The sequence below is a fragment of the Protobothrops mucrosquamatus genome, unplaced genomic scaffold (genome assembly GCF_001527695.2).
Source record: "Protobothrops mucrosquamatus isolate PMUCROS unplaced genomic scaffold, P.Mucros_1.0 scaffold2269, whole genome shotgun sequence".
Classification (NCBI taxonomy): Eukaryota; Metazoa; Chordata; class Lepidosauria; order Squamata; family Viperidae; genus Protobothrops; species Protobothrops mucrosquamatus.
The window spans coordinates 12,630-35,204 of NW_015388358.1; the positions used below are offsets into that span (position 1 = coordinate 12,630).

At 45.3% G+C, this 22,575-nt stretch overlaps 1 protein-coding gene across 1 annotated transcript in view; it reads right to left on the bottom strand.

The window, feature by feature from the left end:
* The window catches only part of POLRMT (RNA polymerase mitochondrial), a gene marked incomplete at its 3' end in the record, with an annotated part of 30,019 nt that extends 12,461 nt beyond the window's left edge, over positions 1-17,558 (bottom strand). The window contains exons 1-7 of the mRNA XM_029285791.1: positions 17,510-17,558; positions 14,574-14,666; positions 12,913-13,322; positions 12,604-12,849; positions 8,109-8,239; positions 3,247-3,430; positions 1,976-2,125 (exon numbers count right to left, since the gene is read on the bottom strand). Coding sequence (XP_029141624.1) covers positions 1,976-2,125; positions 3,247-3,430; positions 8,109-8,239; positions 12,604-12,849; positions 12,913-13,322; positions 14,574-14,666; positions 17,510-17,546 — 1,251 coding nt within the window. The remainder of the gene's footprint in view (positions 1-1,975; positions 2,126-3,246; positions 3,431-8,108; positions 8,240-12,603; positions 12,850-12,912; positions 13,323-14,573; positions 14,667-17,509) is intronic.
* Between the last annotated feature and the right edge of the window lie 5,017 nt (positions 17,559-22,575).

Sequence of the window (22,575 nt, forward strand, 5' to 3'; positions counted from 1 at the left end):
CTCTCTCTACAAATGGCGGAGGACGCTCGGAGCTGCAGGGGAAGGCTCAAAGATGTCCCCAAAACATCTTGCTCCATCGCCCCCTATCGCCCCCTTTTCATTCCATCGCCCCCACGCCGCCCCTTTTCATTCCATCGCCCCCCTGAAAAATGAAATCGCCCCCTGGGGGGCGGTACCGCCCAGGTTAAGAACCACTGCTCTAATCCAACCCTCTGCTTTGGCAGGAAGCCCTAAACCAGGGGTCGCCAACTTTTCTGGGCTGGAGGCCCACTGGCATAGGGAGGGACAGTCACCTTTATGCACGCATGCGCAAACATGGCTGCGTGCACATGAATGGAGCTGAGAGCGGGCGCACTCCGCAAATGGGGTTGCTAGTGCCGGCACGCAGCTCAGCTGGTGGCGGCGCAAGGGCAGGGGGAGAGTGCACACACATGCACGCATGCGGTGACCAGGCACTCACGTGGCCCGGTGGCCAAGAGGCCACAGCCCAGTAGTGGGCTGTGGCCCATAAGTTGGGGACCTCTGCCCTAAACCATTTCAGACAAATGACTGTCCAGTCTCTTCTTAAAAACCCCCCTAGTGATGGAGCACCCACAACTTCTGGAGGCAGGTAGTTCCACTGGTTAATTGTTCTCACTGTCAGGAAGTTTCTCCTCAGTTCTAGGTTGCTTCTCTCCTTGATTAGTTTCCATCTGTTACTTCTTGTCTTCCGGTGTTTTGGGGCAGCCCCTTAAGATATTAGAAGACTGCTATCATGTCACCCCCAGTCCTTTTTTCCACTAGACCAGATGTCCCCAACCTTTTGGGCACCAGGGACTGGCTCCATGGAGAAAGATTTTTCCACGGACCGAAGGGTGCGTGGTTCTGTGTGCTGCCTGCATCCCACAGATGGGACTTGGCTTCTGGTGCGGACTGGTTGCGGGCATGCCGCAGCCCAATACCGATCCATGGACCGGGGGGTTGAGGACCCCTGCACTAAACTAGACTAAGTGAGCACAGGCTTCCTAGGGTTTTGCACACTTGACTAGACATATCCAACAAAGATGATTAAGGGACTGGGGGCTAAAACATATGAGGAACGGTTGCTGGAACTGGGTAAGTCTAGTTTAATGAAGAGAAGGACAAGGGGGGACATGATAGCTGTGTTCTAGTATCTCAGGGGCTGCCCCAAAGAAGAGGGAGTCAAGCTATTCTCCAAAGCACCTGAAGGCAGGGCAAGAAGCAACAGATGGAAACTGATCAAGGAGAGAAGCAACCTAGAACTAAGGAGAAACTTCCTGACAGTGAGGACAGTGAGGACTTCCTGACAGTGGAACCACCTGCCTCCAGAAGCTGTGAATGCTCCAACACTGGAAGTTTTTAAGAAGAGACTGGACAGCCATTTGTCCGAAATGGTATAGGATTTCCTGCCTGAGCAGGGGGCTGGACTAGATGACCTCCAAGGTCCCTTCCAACTTTATCATCATCATCACCACCACCATCATCATCACCACCATCATCATCATCAATTCCTGCAACCGTTCTTGATGTACTAGTCCTCAATTTATGACTGGCCGCTTAGCGATTGTACCTGAGGGCTACTTACAACCCAAATTTGAAATTCCGAAGGCTAGAAGAGCGTGCAGTGGCTATGTGACCACACTTTGGGAGCTTGGCAACCAGGTCACATTTACGGCTGTTTGCAGCGTCCCTCAGTCACCTGACCGCATTTTACAACGGGTTTGCCGAAAGCCGGCATTCGCTCTCAGTTTTTGGCAAAACCGTGCCCGTAGCGAACCGCTCGTTTGCTTAACGACTGCCACAAAAAAACCACGTTGGGTGGGTCACACGACCGCACCATTTTACAACAATCACGAGTTACGACCATGAAAGGCAAGTTCCGTTCCGGTCGTAACTCGAGGATTTCCCGTTTTTCATCCCTTCCCTTTCCATTCCGGCCGGAAACGCAACCCTCTCCTCAAAGAGTTAATTTTACCGCTCTGATAGTTGTAGGCGTGATCGGTTTGGTGGCTTCCACCGAATCAACCGTGACCCTGTCGGAAGTCTCCAACTTGTACTGTTTTCGGAATCGCTGTTTCAACTCTTCTACGGTGAAATTGAGCTTGGCGTAAGAAACGGGCGTCTTCTAAGGGGGAAGAAAAGAGGGGGGGGGGAAATCCATGACAATGTCCCGGGGATACCGGTAATCCTTGAGTTATGACCAATTGCTTCGCAAGCGTTTGAAGTTGCGACAGACCTACCTGGGGGGGAAGACAAGATTGTCCTCGACTTACGACCGTCCGTTTAGTGACCGTTCGAAGTTACAACGGCACTGAGAAAAGTGGCTTAGGACCGTTTTTCACACTTAACGACCGTTGCTGCCTCCCCCGTGGTCGTGTGATCAAAATTCGGTAAGAGTTTAAAAGATTAGAGGGCTAGATTTATGAAATGGAATATTGAAAGATTAAATCCATTTTTAATTACGGTTAAGAAAGAACGAAATTTTTTGGGGAAAATAAATACGTGTTAGCTTATAGGAACCTTTTTTTTTTTTGCACACGGCGGCGGAGGCCTAAAGTTTTATAAAACCCAGCTGAAGGCCTAGGACTGGGGCGATGGCGCGTGTGCCCACAGAGAGGGCTCTGAGTGCCGCCTCTGGCACCCGTGCCATAGGTTCGCCACCACTGGAATAGAATATAGAATAGAAAATGGAATAGAATAGAATAGAATAGAATATAGAATAGTAGAATATAGAATAGAATAGAATAGAATAGAACAGAATAGAATGTAGAATATAGAAAATAGAATAGAATAGAATAAAATATAGAATAGAATATAGAATATAGAATATAGAATAGAATAGAACAGAATAGAATGTAGAATATAGAATATAGAAAATAGAATAGAATAGAATAGAATAGGACTTATTGGCCAAGCATGATTGGACACATAAGGAATTTGTCTCCAGTGCATAAGCTCTGAGTGTACGTACAAACAACAAAGTGATGTCATAGATCACAAATCATAATTACAATCACAAATCATACAATCAACAAGTGATAAATCATGGATACGGATAACAGAAGGTAGTAGGAAAAATGAGAAGAAAAGAAAGAGAAGGGATAATTGCAACACAGCCCTATTACACAGGTACATAGCTTTAGGCCTAAGAGAGTGCTGTGGGAATCAGGTGTTTAGCGGAGTGATGGCATGGGTGGGGGGGAAATCACTACCTATCAAATAAAACCCCTCGGACTTCAATTTTACCGTCATGTAGAATTTTTCCAGTAGCGGCATGGTAGACGTTGGAGGGGAAAAGAATTGTGGCTGGAAGTCTGGCTTGACCGTCTGGATGGCCCTGAGGACCATCGTGACTTCGTTGTCTTCGTACGTGGAATCCTTGAAGAAGTTTTGCAAGGAGAAACCGTCACTTTCCAGCTGTTCGATGCATCTGTTGGAGAGAGCGACAGTCTGAACTTCCGGACTGAGTGTGTAGTTCTTGCTTTCCAACCATCCGTTTAGGGACTGTTTTAGGTTTCAAAGGCACTGAAAAAAGCGACTTATGACCGTTTTTCACACTTACGACGACAATTACAGCCTCCCCAAGGTCACCTCACCAAAATTTGGACACTTGGCAACTGTCTCTTAATTATGACGGTTGCAGTTATGATTTGTAAAAATAGAAAATTAATAATGGCTCAGGAATTCTGGGAGTTGAAGTCCACGAGTCATAAAAGAGCCGAGATTGCCAACCCCTGTTCTAGGCCAACCCACCGCCCAAGCAAGAGAATTTACACTTTTCTAGACAAATGGCTGTCCAATCTCTTCTCAAAAACCTCCAGTGATGGAGCACCCACAACCTCTGAAGGCAAGGAGATTCTTGAGAATCCCACAGACTGCCAAGGAAGCCACCCAGTGGATCACAGAAAAAATCAATCCAAACTTCTCGTCCCATCAACCAACCAGGCTCAAATTATCCTACTTTGAACACATCATAACTTCCACGAGAAGCCCATAAAGCTGGGAAAGACAGAAGGATAAGAGATGAAAAAGACGGGCAGGAACAAGAGGGATGGACCTGGATTTACAGTGATGATGGGTTGCACCCTAGGAAGACCAGGTTGAGAACAGATCATCCAGGAGAAGATCAATTTATGTGGTCGCTAAGAGCCAATATCGCTTGAGGGTGCATAATCTATCAATCAAGCTGCGCCAGCCATGCTTCGCCAGCTACCAGTCAGCCATACACAGCAGGGGGAGGGGGAGTTGTGGGATGCTTTTGGGGGGGAGTGGCGCTAGCATAAAGGGAATCGAAACTACTGGTTCCAAGGTCACCACGGAAGGCAGCACCATCCAGCCTGCCAAGCCAGAGACTGTTCCCAAAACTGTTTGAATGTAATTGGACAGTTGGGAGATAACCAGGGAGGGGAAGATGGGAAGAAGGATAAAGTTAACCAGATGCTTTGGCCGTGAAAACTCAGATCCGGCTTTGCTACGCTGCAATCACTTGGCTCTAGTAAAGTGTACTCTCGTTAACAGTGGATTCAGAAGTCTTTCTTTTCTAGTTGACCGAGTTGGGACAGCTCAATCGATCAATCGCTCAAAGTTTGTGGTGAGTGATTACGATTTCCCCCAAGGAAGCATTTGAGATGTGTTTTGGCCTCTCCCCTGTCACAGCTTCTTTGACGTAGTTTAAAATATCATTCATTCCCCGCCTCCCACAGTCTATGATTGATTATGTGCTTATCAAGTGGTTTCGACTCCTAGCAACCACATAAATACTCTCCTTGACGTCCTACGATTATCCTAAGATTAAAGGATAAACGGTTGACCAGAGGACAGTAGCATTTTATTTATGGACGGCTGCAAGTGATTTACCTCGCAGGATGCTGGCGGCTATAATTTTATCTAGACGTTTTTATCTAGGCTGATCTTTTGTTAACAGGATTCAACGCTGAGTAATTTTTCTGCGGCATTTCAAGTAGGGAACGGCGTTTTCTCTTGAGAATTGCTCCCAGGGCATTCTCAGTGGTTCTCTGTCAGCACTGCAGCTTGTCAGGAGCTAACCTGAGGCTTGCTTGGTCTCACTATTCCCCAGGTAGTCAATCAATCAGTCAATCAATCAGAACAGAGCTAGAAGGGACCTTGGAGGTCTTCTAGTCCAACCCTCTGCTCAAGCAGAAGAACTTATACCAGGGGTAGGCAGCCTTGGCTCTTTTAGGACTCGTGGACTTCAACTCCCAGAATTCCTGTGCCAGCCATGCTGAGGGGAAAGGGAGAGGTTTCCAAGCTGAGTCATGTTGGGTCAGGAATTCTGGGAGTTGAAGTCCATGAGTCATAAAAGAGGCAAGGTTGCCTACCCCTGGCCTAGGACAAAGATTAAGAGCAGGGGTCTTCAAACTGGGCCCTTTTATGACTCGTGGACTTCAACTCCCAGAATTCCTGAGCCAGCCATGCTGAGGGGAAAGGGAGAGGTTTCAAAGGTGAGCCATGCTGGCTCAGGAATTCTGGGAGTTGAAGTCATAAAAGAGCCAAGGTTGCCTACCCCTGCCCTATACCCTTTCAGACAAATCTCTTCTTAAAGACATCCAGTGATGAAGCACCCACAACTTCTGGAGGCCAGCTGTTCCAATGGTTAATTGTCCTCACTGTTAGGAATTTTCTCCTTAATTCCAGGTTGCTTCTCTCCTTGGATTGGTTTCCATCTATTGTTTCTTGTCTTGCTTTCTGGTGCTTTGGAAAATGACCTTCTTCTTTGTGGCAGCCCCTCAAATACTGCTATCAAGTCACTCCTGGTCCTTCTCTTTTACAGGATAGCCAAACCCAAATCCTGCAACCGTCCTTCATATGTTTTAGTCTCCAGGCCTTTAGTCATCTTAGTTGCTCTTCTCTGCACTTTTTCCCAAAGTCTCATCATCTTTTTTGTGATGTGGTGACTAAAATTGGATGCGGAATTCTGGGTGTGGCCTTACTAAGGCTTTATAAAGCAGTACTAATACTTTACGTCAGGGCTTTTCAACCAGTGGTACAGGTACTACCTGTGGTACATTGGCACCTGGCAGGTGGTACGCGACCATCCTAGAAAAGGGGTAGCTGGGGAGGGGAATGAGCTGAACCGGTGGCTGCACCTCACAAGCCTGAGCGAGAGATGGCTAGAGCTGCAGGGCTGTCAGGGGTCAGCGGAAGCACCAGGATCAGTGCCCCTTTCCAGCTGATCGGCGCTTCTTCAGGGCTCTCAGGGCTCAGTGGAAGTGCCAATCAGCTGGAAAGCAGCATTGATCCTGACATTTCTGTTGAGCCCAGAAGAAGCGCCGATCAACTGGAATGTTGCAGCATCTCCAGGGTCTTGTGTTTTACATTCAGATGCTTGGCAACTGATTCATATTTATGACGGTCACAGTGTCCCAGGGTCATGTGAAGTGACCAAAACCTGCTGCAACCACCCAGCAGACGGGGGGAATAAAAACCAAACACCCCCCCACCCCACCACCGCTGCCAATCCTCAACAGAAATGCTCACAACAATGAAAACCTCGGACAGGAGGAAGAGCACCGCCGGGTGGGCAGGCAGGTGTCTTGCTCGGCTGTGGCTTGGGGGGCACTTTTTTCAGTGCCATTGTAACTTCAAACAGTCACTAAGCGAACTGTTGTAAGTCGAGGACTACCTACTTTTATCACTTTTTCCCCTTTTTTTTGGTCATCAGGTTTTTGACACCTTGCTAGGCGACTGGTGGTACTCGGATACTGCCATATCCTAAAAGTGGTACAATGGGTGAAAATGTTGAAAAGCCCTGCTTTATGTGACTTTGATTCTGTGCCTCTGTTTATGCAACCCAGGATTGTATTAGCTTTTCTAGCTGCTGCCGCACACTGCTGGGCTCACAACTATCTGTTTCGTGATCGTTCAAGTTACAACCTCACTGAAAAAAGTAACTTATGGCCGGTCTTTGCACTTATAACTGTCGCAGCAGCCCCCACGGTCATGGTTATGTGATCAAAATTTTTACGTGTTTACAACGGTTGCGGCATCCCTGGGCCCCCTGATCACCATCTGCAACCTTCTCAGCTGGCTTCCGACAGCCAAAACCAATGGGGGAAGCCGGATTTGCTTAACAACCGTACGATTCACTTAGCAAAAGCAGTTATTTGCTTAACAGTCATGCCAAAAACGGTCATAAAGTTGTGCACGACTCACTTAACAACTGCCTTGCTTAGCAATGGAAATAATAATAATAATAATAATAATAATAATAATAATAATAATAATAATAATAATAATAATAATAATATAAAAATAAAAATAATAAAGTTGGAAGGGACCTTGGAGGTCATCTAGTCAAACCCCCGGCTCAGGCAGGAACCCTATACCATTTCAGACAAATCACTGTCCAGTCTCTTCTTAAAAACTTCCAGTGTTCTGTACTTCTGGAGGCAGGTTGTTCCACTGGTTAATTGTTCTAACTGTCAGGAAGTTTCTCCTTAGTTTTAGGTTGCTTCTCTCCTTGATTAGTTTCCATCCATTGCTTCTTGTCCTGCCTTCAGGCGCTTTGGAGAAGAGCTTGACTCCCTCTTCTTTGTGGCAGCCTCTGAGATACTGGAACGCTGCTATCCTGTCCCCCCTCGTCCTTCTCTTCATTAAAGTAGACATTTCCAATTCCAGCAACCGTTCCTTATATGTTTTAGCCTCCAGTCCCCTAATCATCTTTGTTGCTCTTCTCTGTACTCTTTCTGGAGTCTCAGCATCTTTTTTACATCGTGGTGACCCAAACTGGATGCAGTATTCCAAGTGTGGCCTTACCAAGGCCTTGTAAAGTGGTTTTAACACTTCACTGGATCTTGATTCTATCCCTCTGTTAATGCAGCCTAGCACTGTGTTGGCTTTTTTGGCTTCTCCTAGCTAGAGTATATACACCTACCCCTCCCCAATTCAAACAGGAACAGCACCCCAAGACTATCCTACATCCAAGAGATAATGTTCCTCAATTACAGTAGCTTGTAGATGTCTGGACTTTCAACTCCCAGGATTCCCTGGCAAGCCCTGCTGGCTGAGGGAATGCTGGGTGTTAGAAATCCACACCTTAAAATTGGCAAAGTGGAGAAACACCGTGGAAGAGCATCCCAGCTCCTTACCTTGAAATGATAAGGGGTTGTGCTTTGATTCGACCCATGCAATTTAGCACAGCCATGTAACAATCCTGATTCGGCTTGAGGTTATTTTCCTCCAGCATGGAAAACAGCCAGCCAATTTTCATAAGCGCACCCTAAGCAGAGAAAGAAACAGGAATGAAATGCAACCACAGACTCCATCCGGATAATCTTATCTACCCCCACCCCAGCCCTTAAAAAGAAACATAACACAATCCAAAATATAAAATGGAGTTCTGCAAGACTTTGCTTGTCAGAAAGTCACAAAAGGGGATCGCCTGACCCCGGGACACGGCGATCGTCATAAATACGAGTCTGATCTATACATGAGATCTAAAATAGAATATATCTAAACGGATAGAATATGTATTCTGAACACAAGATATTGTAACAATTTGAGATAAAGAAAATTTGGGTCACATAAAATCTAGAAATATATTGAAATAAGAATATTATACTGTCTTATTAGATTGGTAAGATAGATGGTAGAATTTATATACAAGGTGTGTATTTTAAATATTAGAATGTCTGAGAAATTGTGATAAAGGAATTGTGTTTAATTAAAAATCTGGGAAAAATAAATATTAAATGTTAAATTAAAATATTAAGGGAAAATTAACCATCAGGTTACTGACTGGCTAAAAGTTTGAATGTTTACAAATAACTAAGATTTGAATTTAAGATATTGTTATGAGTTGAGACAAAGGTTAAGTAAAACTTAGAAGTATAAATACTAATAATTACATTTGTATATGGGTTTGTGGTACAAATGTTGGTGGTTTATTTTTATTTTTTTTTCTCTTTCTGGAAAGGAAGGAAGAAAGGAAGTAGAAGGAAGAAAAGAAAAAAATATATTAGCCCCAAATGTGAGATACGAGACTTAGAAATTGGGATCATTTAAAATCTGGAAATGATAAAGATTAAACGTTAAACTTAAATATCAATGGGAAATTAAAGTTAAGAGAAACGTACTAGGTTATTGTCCAAAAGGTGGAATGTCAAATTAACTAAGATATGTATAGACTGAAGATTATTGATGAATATTAGAAAGGTACTTTTTGTTCGATTGATAGAATAAGAACTGTATTGGTTCGAACATGACAGTAGATATTATGGGGGAAAGAGAGGGAATTAGTTGTTGTAATACTTTGAGATTTGTACCGATGATATTCAAATGTAATGGAATTACTGTGCTCAGTCGCCACACTACTTTTCAAATATGTAAATGTAATATTGTAAAATTAATAAAAAACGTGGGGAGAAAAAATACAAGTCTGTTGCCAAGCGTCCGAATTTTGATCATGGGAGTGTGGGGATGCACTAGTCGTAAGCCTGAAAAACATGCCAGTCAGTTTTTTTCAGTACCGTTCTTAACTTCCAACAGCCACTAAACGGGTGGCTGTAAGGTGAGGACAACTAGCTACTGTATGTATCAATACATGTAATCCATACATTCAGCAATGATACTAGTCCAGGGCAGGCAAGCCTTCATTGGAAGACATTGCATGTTCCTCTCCTTTTCAGTCACATGCTCCACACTTGGCCCACCGCAGTGTCCAGCTGGCAGGCATTATTTCCCCACCACAAGCAAGAAGTGACGGGGGATGATAGCCTCATAAGATGAACGGTTGAGGAAGGCAAGAAAAATCAAATGCACCAGGTATAATACAGGGGGTGCCTTGCTCAATAGTAGCAACTGTGAGAGGGATCTCGGAGTCCTAGTGCAGGGCTTTTCAACCAGTGGTACGGGTACCACCTGTGGTACATTGGCACCTGGCAGGTGGTACGCGACCATCCTAGAAAAGTAGCGGGGGAAGGGAATGAGAGCGCTGCCGGGCGGGCAGGCAGGCAGGTGTCTTGCTCGGCTGTGCCTTGGGGGACACTTTTTTCAGTGCCATTGTAACTTTGAACAGTCACTAAGTGAACTGTTGTAAGTCGAGGACTACCTGTACTTTATCACTTTTTTCCTTTTTTTCTGGATCATCATGTTTTTGACACCTTGCTAGGCGACTGGTGGTACTCGGATACTGCCATATCCTAAAAGTGGTACAATGGGTGAAAAGGTTGAAAAGCCCTGTCCTAGTGGACAATCACTTAAATAGAGGCCAGCAGTGTGCTGCAGTTGCCAAAAAAGCCAACACAGTGCTAGGCTGCATTAACAGAGAGACAGAATCAAGATCAGGTGGAGAGTTAATACCACTTTACAATGCCTTGGTAAGGCCACACTTGGAATACGGCATCCAGTTTTGGTCTCCACGATGTAAAAAAAGATGTTGAGACTCTAGAAAGAGTACAGAGAAGAGCAACAAAGAGGATCAGGGGACTGGAGGCTAAAACATACAAGGAACGGTTGCTGGAATTGGGCATGTCCAATTTAATGAAGAGAAGGACAAAGGGGGACAAGATAGCAGTCTTCCAATATCTCAGGGGCTGCCACAAAGAAGAGGGAGTCAAGCTATTCTCCAAAGCGCCTGAAGGCAGGACAAAAAGAAACGGATGGAAACTAATCAAGGAGAGAAGCAACTTAGAATTAAGGAGAAATTTCCTGACAGTGAGAACAATTAACCAGTGGAACAACCTGCCTCCAGAAGCTGTGACTGCTCCAACACTGGAAGTTTTTAAGAAGAGACTGGACAACCATTTGTCTGAAACGGTATAGGGTTTCCTGCCTAAGCAGGGGGTTGGACTAGATGACGTCCAAGGTCCCTTCCAACTTTATCATTATTATTATTAGGATGAAAACTCAGCTGCCCCACCCAATTCAGCTACTCTATGGCCATCACCCTCCATCTGTCTCACCCCTCCCGGTGCAAGGGGGCAGCAGATTTCAGCCCACAAACCCCAAAGAGGCTGCCCTTTGACCAGCTGGAATAGCCTTCCTTTCCTTCCGTCAACGGTGGCCATGCTGGCTCAGACAAACCAATGCTCAGTCCAAGAGATCCGAGTTCAAATTCCTCCCCCGCCTCAGGACAGCGTACAGGTGATCCTCATATTTACAACCACTCATTTAGTGAAACAACGGCAGAAAAAAAGGTGACTTCAGATCGGTACTCACACACTTACAATCATCGCAGCCTTCCCCGTGGTGATCAAAATTGGGGCGCTTGGCAACCGGTACTTAGGAAGGTTGTGGTGTCCTGCAGTCATGTGACCACCAGTTTTCCCAGCTGGCTTCCAACAGGCTCAGGGGTAGGCAACCTTGGCTCTTTTATGACTCGTATACTTCAACTCCCAGAATTCCTGAGCCAGCATGGCTCAGCTTGGAAACCTCTCCCTTTCCCCTCAGCATGGCAGGCTCAGGAATTCTGGGAGTTGAAGTCCATGAGCCATAAAAGAGCCAAGGTTGCCTATCCAAAGGCTAGGTCAACAGGGGAAGCTGGTTTGCTTAACAACTGCCATGATTCATTTAACGGCTGCAGTGATTTGCTTAACAACCGTGGCAAAAAGGGTCGTAAAATCAGAGGCGACTCACTTAACAAACACCATGCTGAGCAATAGAAATTCTGATCTTAACTATAGTTGTAAGCTGAGGACTATCTGTATCGTCACCTAAATTGGAAACTCCCTGGAAGGTTTTGTGTTTGTGTGTGTGTATGAGAGAGAGAGAGAGAGAGAAAGAGAGAGAGAGAGAGAGAGTAAGAAAAAGAGAAAGAGAGGGGGAGAGAGAAAGAGAGGGAAAGAAATGAGGGAGGGAAAGAGAGAGGGAGAAAGAGAGGGAGAGAAAGAGAGAAAGGGAGTGAGAGAAAGAGAGAAAGAGAAAGAAAGGGAGTGAGAGAAAGAGACAGAGAGAAAGAGAGGGAGAGAGAGAAAAAGAGAGGAGAGAGAAAGAGAAAAAGAGAGAGAGAAAGAGAGGGAGAAAGAGAGAAAGGGAGTGAGAGAAAGAGAAAGGGAGTTAGAGAAAGAGAGAGAAAGAGAGGGAGAGAGAGAAAAAGAGAGGAGAAAGAGAGGGAGAGGAGAAAGAGAGGGAGAGAAAGAGGGAGAGAGAAAGAGAAAGAGGGAGAGAAAGAGGGAGGGAGAGAAAGAGGGAGAGGAAGAGAGAGAGAACGAGAACTGCCATTCTTTGCTCACTTTGCTCCTCTAGTCTGCCATAAGTCATGGGGGGAGGAAGAAAGAGATGGGGAGATGGGGAGACTGACAGGGATCTTCTGCCATCCCGAGTCGTCCCAAGGACCTGGGAATGAAATGCAGCACCTGTCCATCTGCCCAACCGTTGCAGGGACAGTAACCAAAACATCTCCTTCGAACGTGACTGGACAAAAACGGGGGAGACAACGGGGGAGTGAAATAGAGAAGGGAAACTCAACTAGGGAATATTTGCCCGCAAAACTCTTAGATCTGGCTTTGCTCGACGTAACCTCCTTGGCTCTTAGTAAAAAAAAAACCAACCTTTTCGCTACAAACGGGCAGCCGAGGGCGTGCTTCTTTCCTAACAGAGCAAGTCGGGTCAAGCCCGTGTCTGAAAAGAAGCCAAAAGAAATACCTGCTTGGCGTAATGACACATGAGGAGACTGAACATCTGCGTGGTCAGAAACTTCTTCAGCCCCGGGGTATTGTGGAAATATAACAAACACTGCAGGGCTTTCCTCTTCTGGCCCTGGAACAGGGAAGTGTCCATGTAGGCTAAAATGCTCATCCGGATATCGTCCTGGAAGACTTTCATTTCTGGAAGCGGCCTCCCGTTCAGCATCAGAACAGGCTCGGCCTCGGCCTTGACAGCAGTATCAGAAGCAGCAGAAGAAGAAGAAGCAGAAGCAGCAGCAGAAGAAGAAGGAGAAGAAACGGGACGCACGTTTCTGTCCCAGATCCGGATCCCAGTCAAGGCGATGTTGCTGTCCGACTGCGCCTTGGAGCCGTCCGCTACAGATTTCCTGACGGATGCGGGGCAGCTCCTGACGGCTTTTTCCACCAGAGTTTTAGAAGAGAGGATGGCTTCCAAGGTCCTGGTGTTCAGGTCCCAACGCTTCATTTTCTTGGCTTGTTTTTCCACCTTAATTTTGGCCTTCCAAGCGTTCCCTTTGACGGCGAGCCTAGTGTCATCCATCGGGACCGGCTTGCCTTGAGCTGCTCGGGGCGCAGGGCTCTTCTGCCCTTGGGCACTCGGAAAGTAACTGAATTTCTCGACCTGACATAGCTGGAGGTTGGGCTTCAGGAGCTCCGATCCGTGGTCAGCCCGGAGTTGCTTCACTCTAGCTTCCAACACTGGAAGGGGGCGGGAGGGAAACAGAACAAAATATATGATCCGTAACGGTTTAAGCTGAACCAAAACAAGGATATAAAGCGGTGGTGGCGAACGTATGGCACGGGTGCCATAGGCGGCACTCAGAGCCCTCTCTGTGGGCACGCGCGCCGTCGCCCCGGTCCTAGGCCTTCAGCTGGGTTTTATAAAACCTTTTCGCTTTAGGCCTCCGCCACTGTGTGCAAAAAAAACCAAAAAAAGGTTCAATCAGTCAATTTCAACTTCTCGCAGGGAAAAAAAAGATCTTACGACGACACTGAAAAAGGATAGCAGTGTTCCAACATCTCAGGGGCTGCCCCAAAGAAGAGGGAGTCAGGCTATTCTCCAAAGCATCTGAAGGCAGGACAAGAATCAACGGATGGAAACTAATCAAGGAGAAAAGCAACCTGGAACTAAGGAGGAATTTCCTGACAGTGAGAACAATTAACCAGTGGAACGACCTGCCTCCAGAAGTTGTGGGTGCTCCAACACTGGAAGTTTTTAAGAAGAGACTGGACAGCCATTTGTCCGAAATGGTATAGGGTTTCCTGCCTGAGCAGGGGGTTGGACTAGATGACCTCCAAGGTCCCTTCCAACTTTTTATTATTATTATTATTATTATTATTATTATTATTGACTGTTAGTTGTAGGAGGGAATTGTGCTTTGATCTATGTGCTGAGGGGAGGGGAAGTCAGATTTTGGCTTCAGCCATGCACGTGCCGATGCCATGTTATTTGAATAAAGATTCTTTAAGGTAAGCAATGCCTTGAAGTTCTTTGAAGAGTAACATCTGTCTGGAACCAGGACATTAAGCTAAATTCAGATGCTTGGCAACTGACTCATACTCAGGACGGTTGCAATTATCTTGGACTCCTGTGATCCCCTTTTGCGTCCTTCTGACAAGCAAAGTCAATGGGAAAGCCAGATTCATTTCATAACCGCGTGACTTAACTTCACGACTGCAGCGATTCACTTAGCAACCGTGGCAAGAAAGGTCATACCATGGGGCCAAACTCACTTAACAACCATCTCATTTATCCACAGAAATTTGGGGCTGAGTTGTGGCCGTAAGCTAAGGACTACCCATATTCCTTTCAGCTGCTCAGAGTTACTCACACTGCAAGCATAGAAATCACTGCAGCCGGCGCATCAAATGCACAGACATCCAGTTCTGAATATGAGCTGCATGTTAGTATCTGCAGACCTTTATTTTTATTCTTGTTTATTGGCTTACCCTCCAGCAGCTCCACCTGCTCATGTAACCATAGTTTCCTGGTTTCTTCTTTTACCCTGGTCGAGTAGCATCTCATCCCAACACGGAGCCTACCTAAAAATGAGAGAAGGGTGATTGTCACGGGAACTGGTTACAAAAGGCCATCAGGGACAGAAACAAACCAACATCCCTCTTGACTTTCCAGGCAATGGAGTCTAGGGCCAAGGCAAGCAGTTACCAAAGAAAAGTAGGGATCCTCCAGTTGTAAAACACCCTCCACAGCCTAATTCCACTGGTGCCTGTGCGATGGGCTTTCTATCACCCACATTGTCTGTTTTATTTTCTGAAGCATTTGAGAAACCGCTTCAAAAATCCAAAGGGTTGTTACTTCTTTACTGTGATTGGATTTCCTTTCTTCCTTCTTCTCTCCTCCTTCTCTCTTCCCTTCTCTTCCTCTCCTTTCGTCCCTTCCTTTCTCTCCTTCCTCTCTAATCACTTCTCCCTTCCTCTCCTTCCTTCTCTTTTCTCCCTTCCTTCCTTTCTTCCCTCCTTCTCTCTTCCCTTTTCTTCCTCTCCTTTCGCCCCTTCCTTTCTCTCCTTCCTCTCTACTCCCTTCCTCTTACTTCTTTTCTCCCTTCCTTCCTTCCTTTCTTCTCTCCTTCTCTTCCCTTCTCTTCCTCTCCTTTTGCCCCTTCCTTTCTCTCCTTCTTGCCTTCCTCTCTAGTCACTTCTCCCTTCCTCTCTCCTTTTCTTTTCTCCCTTCCTTTCCTTCTCCTTCCTTTCTATTCCCTTCTATTCCTCTTCCCTTCTATTCCTCTTTCTACTCTCTTCCCTTCTATTCCTCTTTCACCCTTTCCTTCCTCTCCAGTCACTTCTCCCTTCCTCTCTCCTTCTCTTTTCTCCCTTCCTGCCTTTCCTTCTTCTCTCCTCCTTCTCTCTTCCCTTCTATTCCTCTCCTTTCGCCCCTTTCTTTCTCTCCTTCTTTCCTTCCTCTCTAGTCACTTCTCCCTTCCTTTCTCCTTTCCTTCCTTCTTTCCTTCCTCCCTCCCTCCTCCTCTCTTCCCATCCTTCCTCTCTCCCCTATAATTTCAGAAGATACAGTATTGATCAGGTGGACAAAGAAAAGATGCTGCATATATTACTGCTCCATGTTTCTACTTATCCATTATGCTAGTTTCAGTGTGGGTTTTTATATCGTTTGCATCGGTGGTTCTCAGCCTTTTCTTCATCACAGGTCCCCCTTTAAATACCTTTTGTGGCCACAGACCGTGGCCACGGACCACCAAGACTTAACTTAAAAGGTTTAAATCATAACATTTCTTCAAGCCTTTGCGGACCTGTGATGACAGTGTGACCCCCCACCACCACAGGGAACCACGAACAGGTTGAGAACCACTGGTTTACATAACAATTCTACCAGTATTTTGGATTTTGTAAGGCCTTTACTATATATCACACCGGGAACCTCTTTTTCTGGATGTTACAGATGTGCAATCAACCCATTTATTCCATCTGCATGTTTTAGGTTGGCAGGGGAGGAAGTATATAAGCCTGACAAAGCAAGCAGTGGAAAAAGAGCACGTGGTCTCCTCTAACTTGCAAACAAAGCATTTCATATCTGGCAAAATTTTATTTATTTATCGGTCTCAAGACTGCTTAATTCGGTTGGGGATGGCACTCTAGAACCTGTAGAGGTCCTTTTTCATAGGTAAGACAGAAAATCAAGGATGAGCACTTTATCCGTTACATCAATCTTTCCCCAACCTTCAGAAGGATGGGGGATCAGTTCCCCCCTATTTCAGGAAAGTAAAACATCTTAATGGCCATATTCACACCTGCCTTTCTCGATTACAATAAAACATCTCGTCCAATATGCAACCCCAATCCTAAGAGAAATCCAAACCAAGTTTAGGATACTCTATAAACAGGGGTCTTCAAACTTGGCCCTTTTATGACTTGTGGACTTCAACTCCCAGAATTCCTCAGCCAGGCAACTTCTGGGAGTTGAAGTCCACAAGTCATAAAAGGGCCAAGTTTGAAGACCCCTGCTCTATAAAGGTAGCTTTTGCAGCTTTTACTGACCAGGTTGTATCTAAAACAATATAATACATCAATTCAATTTTTTTTTAAAAAACAGCTAAGTTTGTTCATCTATTTATTTCTTTTTATTAAATATATACACTAGTACTAATGTTAAGCGGTGGGGGGGAGATACAGGGCCCTGCACTTTTCTTCATTAGGGAGGGGAATGGATTTCATTGGGAATTGTGGGAAACAAATATAGGTAGTTCTCGACTTACATTCGTTTGGTGACTGTCTGAAGTTACGACAGCATTGAAAAAAGGGACTTATGACCGTTTTTCACACTTACGACCGTTGCAGCATCCCCATGATCACAGGATCAAAACTCGGACCCTTGGCAACTGGCATGCATTTATGATGGCTACAGGTCGTATAATGTGGCAAAACTCACTTAGCAAGGGAAATTTTAGTCTCAATTGTGGCTGCAGGTTGAGGACTACCTGCAACAAGGAAGGTCAAATAACAGGAGAGATCTCCCTTGAGCCTGACTCGTGATCTCCTCAGGGCAGGTTTCTTAGCGTCAACAGAGAAGTGGCTGAATCCCGAGGCATCTAATTCAACTTCCTCCTCCAGGCAGCCTTCATGGATCTCCTGGTGGTCTCCCGTTTAAACACCAACCCGGGCCAACCCGATCGATGAAAGGCTGTCAATCAAGGAGGCCAGGGAAGTTATCCACACAGTTCAAGGTGTGCATATCTGTGTCCCTATTAACCCCCCCCCCAAAAAAAGAGAGGAAGGGTGGCGAGTTCAAATTCAGCAGCCCCCAGTAAGGCAAAGCGCCCTTCCCCAAAGATCCGGGTCGAGGTGAAACGTTTCCTTGAGGAATCCCCTCCCCCATTCACTACTCACCCCCGCCCCACAGACCCCGCACCGACCTGTGCCCCACAGCAGCGTCCCTTGCAGCTTCAGCATCGGTTCACCCCGCTGTCCTCTGCATTTTACCGCCTGGCCGAGAAAGCACACATGCTAGAGCCCCTCCACTGCGCACGCGCGGCGCTCTGCGCCCGCCTGGAGGACCCGGTCTCTGTGGTTCTCCCGCCATCCAATGGGCAGTCCGCTCGGTTGGCCGCGAGAGGATTGGAAACGACCAATCCTTGGAAGGCATCGCGGGCACCTTAGAGATAAGAAAAAGTAAGAGAGGGCAGTTGCTGGCAGCCTCAGCGATCCATCGCGAGGTTCATATGCAGCTTTTTTTTCTCCCTTTCGTGTCGTTTGTAAGCCGCTCAGTGCCTTTTACGGGATCATCTGAATCGTATGCAGTTTAAGAAATCATTAAAAAAAATCATAACTGGACAGCCATTTGTCTGAAATGGTATAGGGTTTCCTGCCTGAGCAGAGGGTTGGACTAGATGACCTCCAAGGTCCCTTCCAACTTTTTATTATTATTATTATTATTATTATTATTATTATTATTATTATTATTATTATTATTATATTAAATAGCATTAGAGGGTGGGATCTTTGTAAAAGTTTTTATTTTTTTATTTTTTACAGGGTTTGGAAAGTAAGCAAATTGGTAGCCTGCAGGTATTATACCTGTTAAATTTATACAGCTGCCCAACTCACAGCTGTGACTTTGGACAGCTATTTATTTATTTATTAAATTTATATGCTGCCCATCTTGCTATCAAGTAGGCAGCTTACAAGACAAAAAAGAGAATGTAAATCATTAATACTTTAAAATGATAAATGTTAACATTAAAATATAAAAGCAATACAAAGTCAACCACAAAAATCGGAAAGAAATAACTCATAATGGATACTAAAAGGCCAATTGGGCTCTTCCAGTCAGTTCTTCATAAAGTTCAACCACTGCCCTTTAAAATATTTTATTTATTTGTATCCCACCTGTAGGAAGTCAGCATTTGCGCCCCCCCAAAAGGAAGCTTAAGTTAACTTTTATGAACGATATACTTTTGTATCTATTGAAAAAACTGGAACATTCCATTGTATCAATTTACAGAAAGCCAGACAGCTCCATTCATAAACAAAACACCTTCAGGTACAGCCCCCACACAAGGCCGAAGCTGATGGGATTATAAAAGTACAAAAACAAAGATTCCTAAAATCTACATTCCTCAGCCCAGCTCCAAGGACAGGGCATGACCTCCCAGCCACAATGGGAACCAGGCAACAATAATTAGAATACTAAAAGGGCACACTCAAGCACTGGTCAAAGTACATTTCACAATGTTGGCAGAAATTCTAGTCCACTGAATAACACCAAACAGCAAGTTGAAATTAGACAAGAGATTTATTGGATACAACGGTTTGCAAAACGTGGTGGACTCCAAATAAATATTTGAGCCACACCTAGTCACAACAAAGATACACATTATATGCATTCTATCCCGATTGCCTTGGCCCCTCCTCTGTGGCTTCATTGGCTGAGCTTTAGAGGTTACAATCTTATCAGGATCGCCTAAACAAAATACATTATCCCTGCTCCTTACTATTTTGCTTCACCTATTCCCTTATATGTATTTTAGCATGAAATCCTACAGCTTAGTGTGGAAATCCTATAGCCTACGTGTAGAAACCTTACAAGGTACGTGTACATGTAGAAATTGTGTAGAAATCTTACAGTCTACGTGTAGAAATTTTTGTGTAGAAATCTTACAGTCTACGTGTAGAAATTTTACAGAGTACGTGTCACTTAACTTCACTTTTTATTCTAAAATTTTATTCCTTACGATAGGCATCTCAAAGCCCCAAAGAATGTATAAAATTCCACCTACTCTCAATCCATTTTGTCAGCCACTCCAGAAACATACTGTTATCACAAGTTTCTGGCTACCAAATAAACAGAGACCTTCTTTCCTGTAGCCTCCATTTTATTTTCAGCGTCTTTTGGCTGGCTTGGAACCGGACTTGATTTTTCTTCCCACACACCCTTATTATTTTTATGAGTAATTCAAGGGGAGGGGGCGAACATATCCAACATACCTTTCTCCTCATTTTCCTCATTATAGCAACCCTGTGAGGTGGCTTGGCTGAGAGAGACGAATTGGCCTGAAGTCACTAAGTGGGCTTTCATGCCTAAGGCGACATTTGAATTTGAATTCAAGCTCTCTGATTTTCCAACCTGGTGCCTTAACTAAACCAAACTGGCTGCTATGCTGATTATCCTCCCAATCCTATGTATTAGTACTATGGAAGAAAAGGCAGAGAATCTTATATGTATCTTTTTCCTCCTCTTTGGATGCGGACTTTAGTTCTATATTCAATTTTAGTTCTGCATTTCCATTTCTGTTCATTTTTTGTGGAATGCTGTTTCTGTCTAAAATGTTCTTTAATATGTTCATTAACTAGGCTTTTAAGCTTTTTAGTTTAAGTTTAAAATATCCTTGGCCAATTGACCACTTGCAGAAGAGACATTAGGATAGTATTGCCTGTGATAATCTTACTTTAGCTATGGGGACGCAGTGGTTAGCCTGCAGTATTGTAGGCTAACTCTGCCCACACCCAGCAGTTCAATCCTCACCGGCTCAAGGTTGACTCAGCCTTCCATTTTTCCGAGGTTGGTAAAATGAAGACCCAGATTGTTGAGGGCAAGATGCTGACTCTGCAAACTACTTAGAGAGGACTTTAAAGCACCGTGAAGCGCTATATAAGTCTAAATCAGTGGTTCTCAACCTGTGGGTCGGGACCCCATTTAGGGTCGATCGACCATTTCACGGGGGTCGCCAAGCAAGGCTGTCCGCCATTTTTTTTGTCCGCCATTTTTTCCCTTTTCCGGCGGGTGCCTTACCTCCCTTGGGCTGGGCCAGCTGGTGGTCGGCCTGCTCCGTCTCTGCTGCTTGCCAGCAGGGGGTGGAACCACGCATGCGTGGCGCTCCCGGGCAGGGAAAGTCCTCGACTTATGACCGGTTGGGTAGTCCTTGACTTACGACCGGTTTAGTCCTCGACTTACGACCGGTTGGGGTCGCAGCATTAAAAAGGTTGAGAACCACTGGTCTAAATGCTATTGCTATTTTGTTCTAATAAGACTGCTAATTGAGTGACTTTGGACAATCTTGGTAATTAACAAGTATGATATATAGAAGTACAGTTAATTAGAAAAGGAGTGTTGAAAGAAAAATCTTCATCAGTGTCCATTCCAAGCCAGGAATAAACAACATGGAGACTGCTTTAGAAAGAAAGTTATACTTTATTGAAGAGGAGAGCCAGACAGAAAAATGGCTCTGGAAAAAAAAAAGTGACTACATGTAATAGGGAGTGGGTTTTTATACCTTCTGGGGCTCTTGAGGTTGTTTCCTGTTCCTGTTTGAGGCTTTGTATTTTCTGTGTCATGTACTTTGACCTGAGTCTGAGTGTGTCTCTTTGGTATTGGTGGGTTAATCCTGTCTTAGAGTTTGGGTGGGGTTATATAGATTTTAAGGGTCTTTGTCTTCCTAATTTCTTCAGTTTCTAGCTGGAAGGCTTCAACCTTTTTGAAAAGATTATTGAATTTGCATTTCTAAAAGCTGGCCTCTGCCTAGGGGCTGGGGCTGATGAGTGGTGGATTTTTTTGGTGTGAGGGATTGTTGATTATAGGGATCTTTATCTTTCTAATCCCAGCTTCCTGGCTCCAATCTTTCTGACAAGATTATCATATCTGCATTTCTGCTGACCTGGTTTGTTTCTGTTTGGGGCAGAGAGACTTGGGGGGGTGTCTGCCTTTAAGATCCTTTGAGAAAATATAATATTCTACCTTTTAATATTTCCCAAAATATTTCCTTCTCTGGATTCTTCCCACAATAGCATAGAAGCCTCTAAATCACCCTCAGAGAATAGACTGAACTCTTGGGAAGGTACTACACACACCCCTTGATTCCAGGTATCCCAAAGATGCTTTTTTCACAAGGCAATTTCAGATGTTCATTTGCAGTCACATCTAAACATTTTTGACCAGCAGATAGAGTGCACTTATCTTATAATTTTCACTTATCACTGCACTTATCATTTTCAAATCCTCAACAAATCTTTCTAGCATTTGCCCTACCTTCTTGTTCATTGCCTCCAAGTATTACATTCTTGGAAATTTTTGATGCTTTAGCAAATGCCAATCTTCCACCTTCTTGCCTGAACTACCTTATGGGATAATTTTTTAATATATAATTAAGCCTATCACAGTGGTGGCGAACCTATGGCACGGGTGCCAGAGGCGGCACTCAGAGCCCTCTCTGTGGGCACATGCGCCCTCGCCCCAGTCCTAGGCCTTCAGCTGGGTTTTATAAAACCTTTTCGCTTTAGGCCTCCACCGCCGTGTGCAAAAAAAAAAAGGTTCAATCAATCAGTCAATTTCAACTTCTCGCAGGGAAAAAAAAGATCTTGCAAAGTTGGAATTGATTGATTGAACTTTTTAGTCCCACCCAGTCTGTCGTTACCACCGCGGCCATGCTCACCCAATGGACCACGCCCACCCAATGGGCCACACCCAGCCAATGGGCCATGCCCACCCAGCACTCAACAATGCATAAGTGGGTTTTTGGGGTGCAGTTTGGGCACTCAGTCTCTAAAAGGTTCGCCATCACTGGCCTATCACATTTGGAATGAAAAAAATGTGCTGGGAGAGAGAGAGAGAGAGAGCGAGCATTCCAGTGCTTTACTGCCATCTAGTGGATGTGCGCATTTTGGCCTCCACCAGACAGTTTAATCATCTAAAGCACGTGCTCGTGCTGCCTAACGGCTGGACCAAAGAAATTGGGATGCAGTTCTTTCGGATTAGTTCGCTGAGCTGCCAATCACGGTAAGTCTCAGCCAATTGACGACCGTGTTCGAAGAGGCGAGAGAAGAGGCGGCACCAGCCCTCTGTTGCGGCACGCAACTCCGCCCGCCGACGGCCTCCCATTGGTCAAACGCTTAGAGAGGCGTTCTTGACCGGTGGGGATGGGCGGGGTCAACGAGGAGGAGCCATCTTGTGATTGGCCGCGGCGGGGAGGCCGAGGGGTGTGAAGGG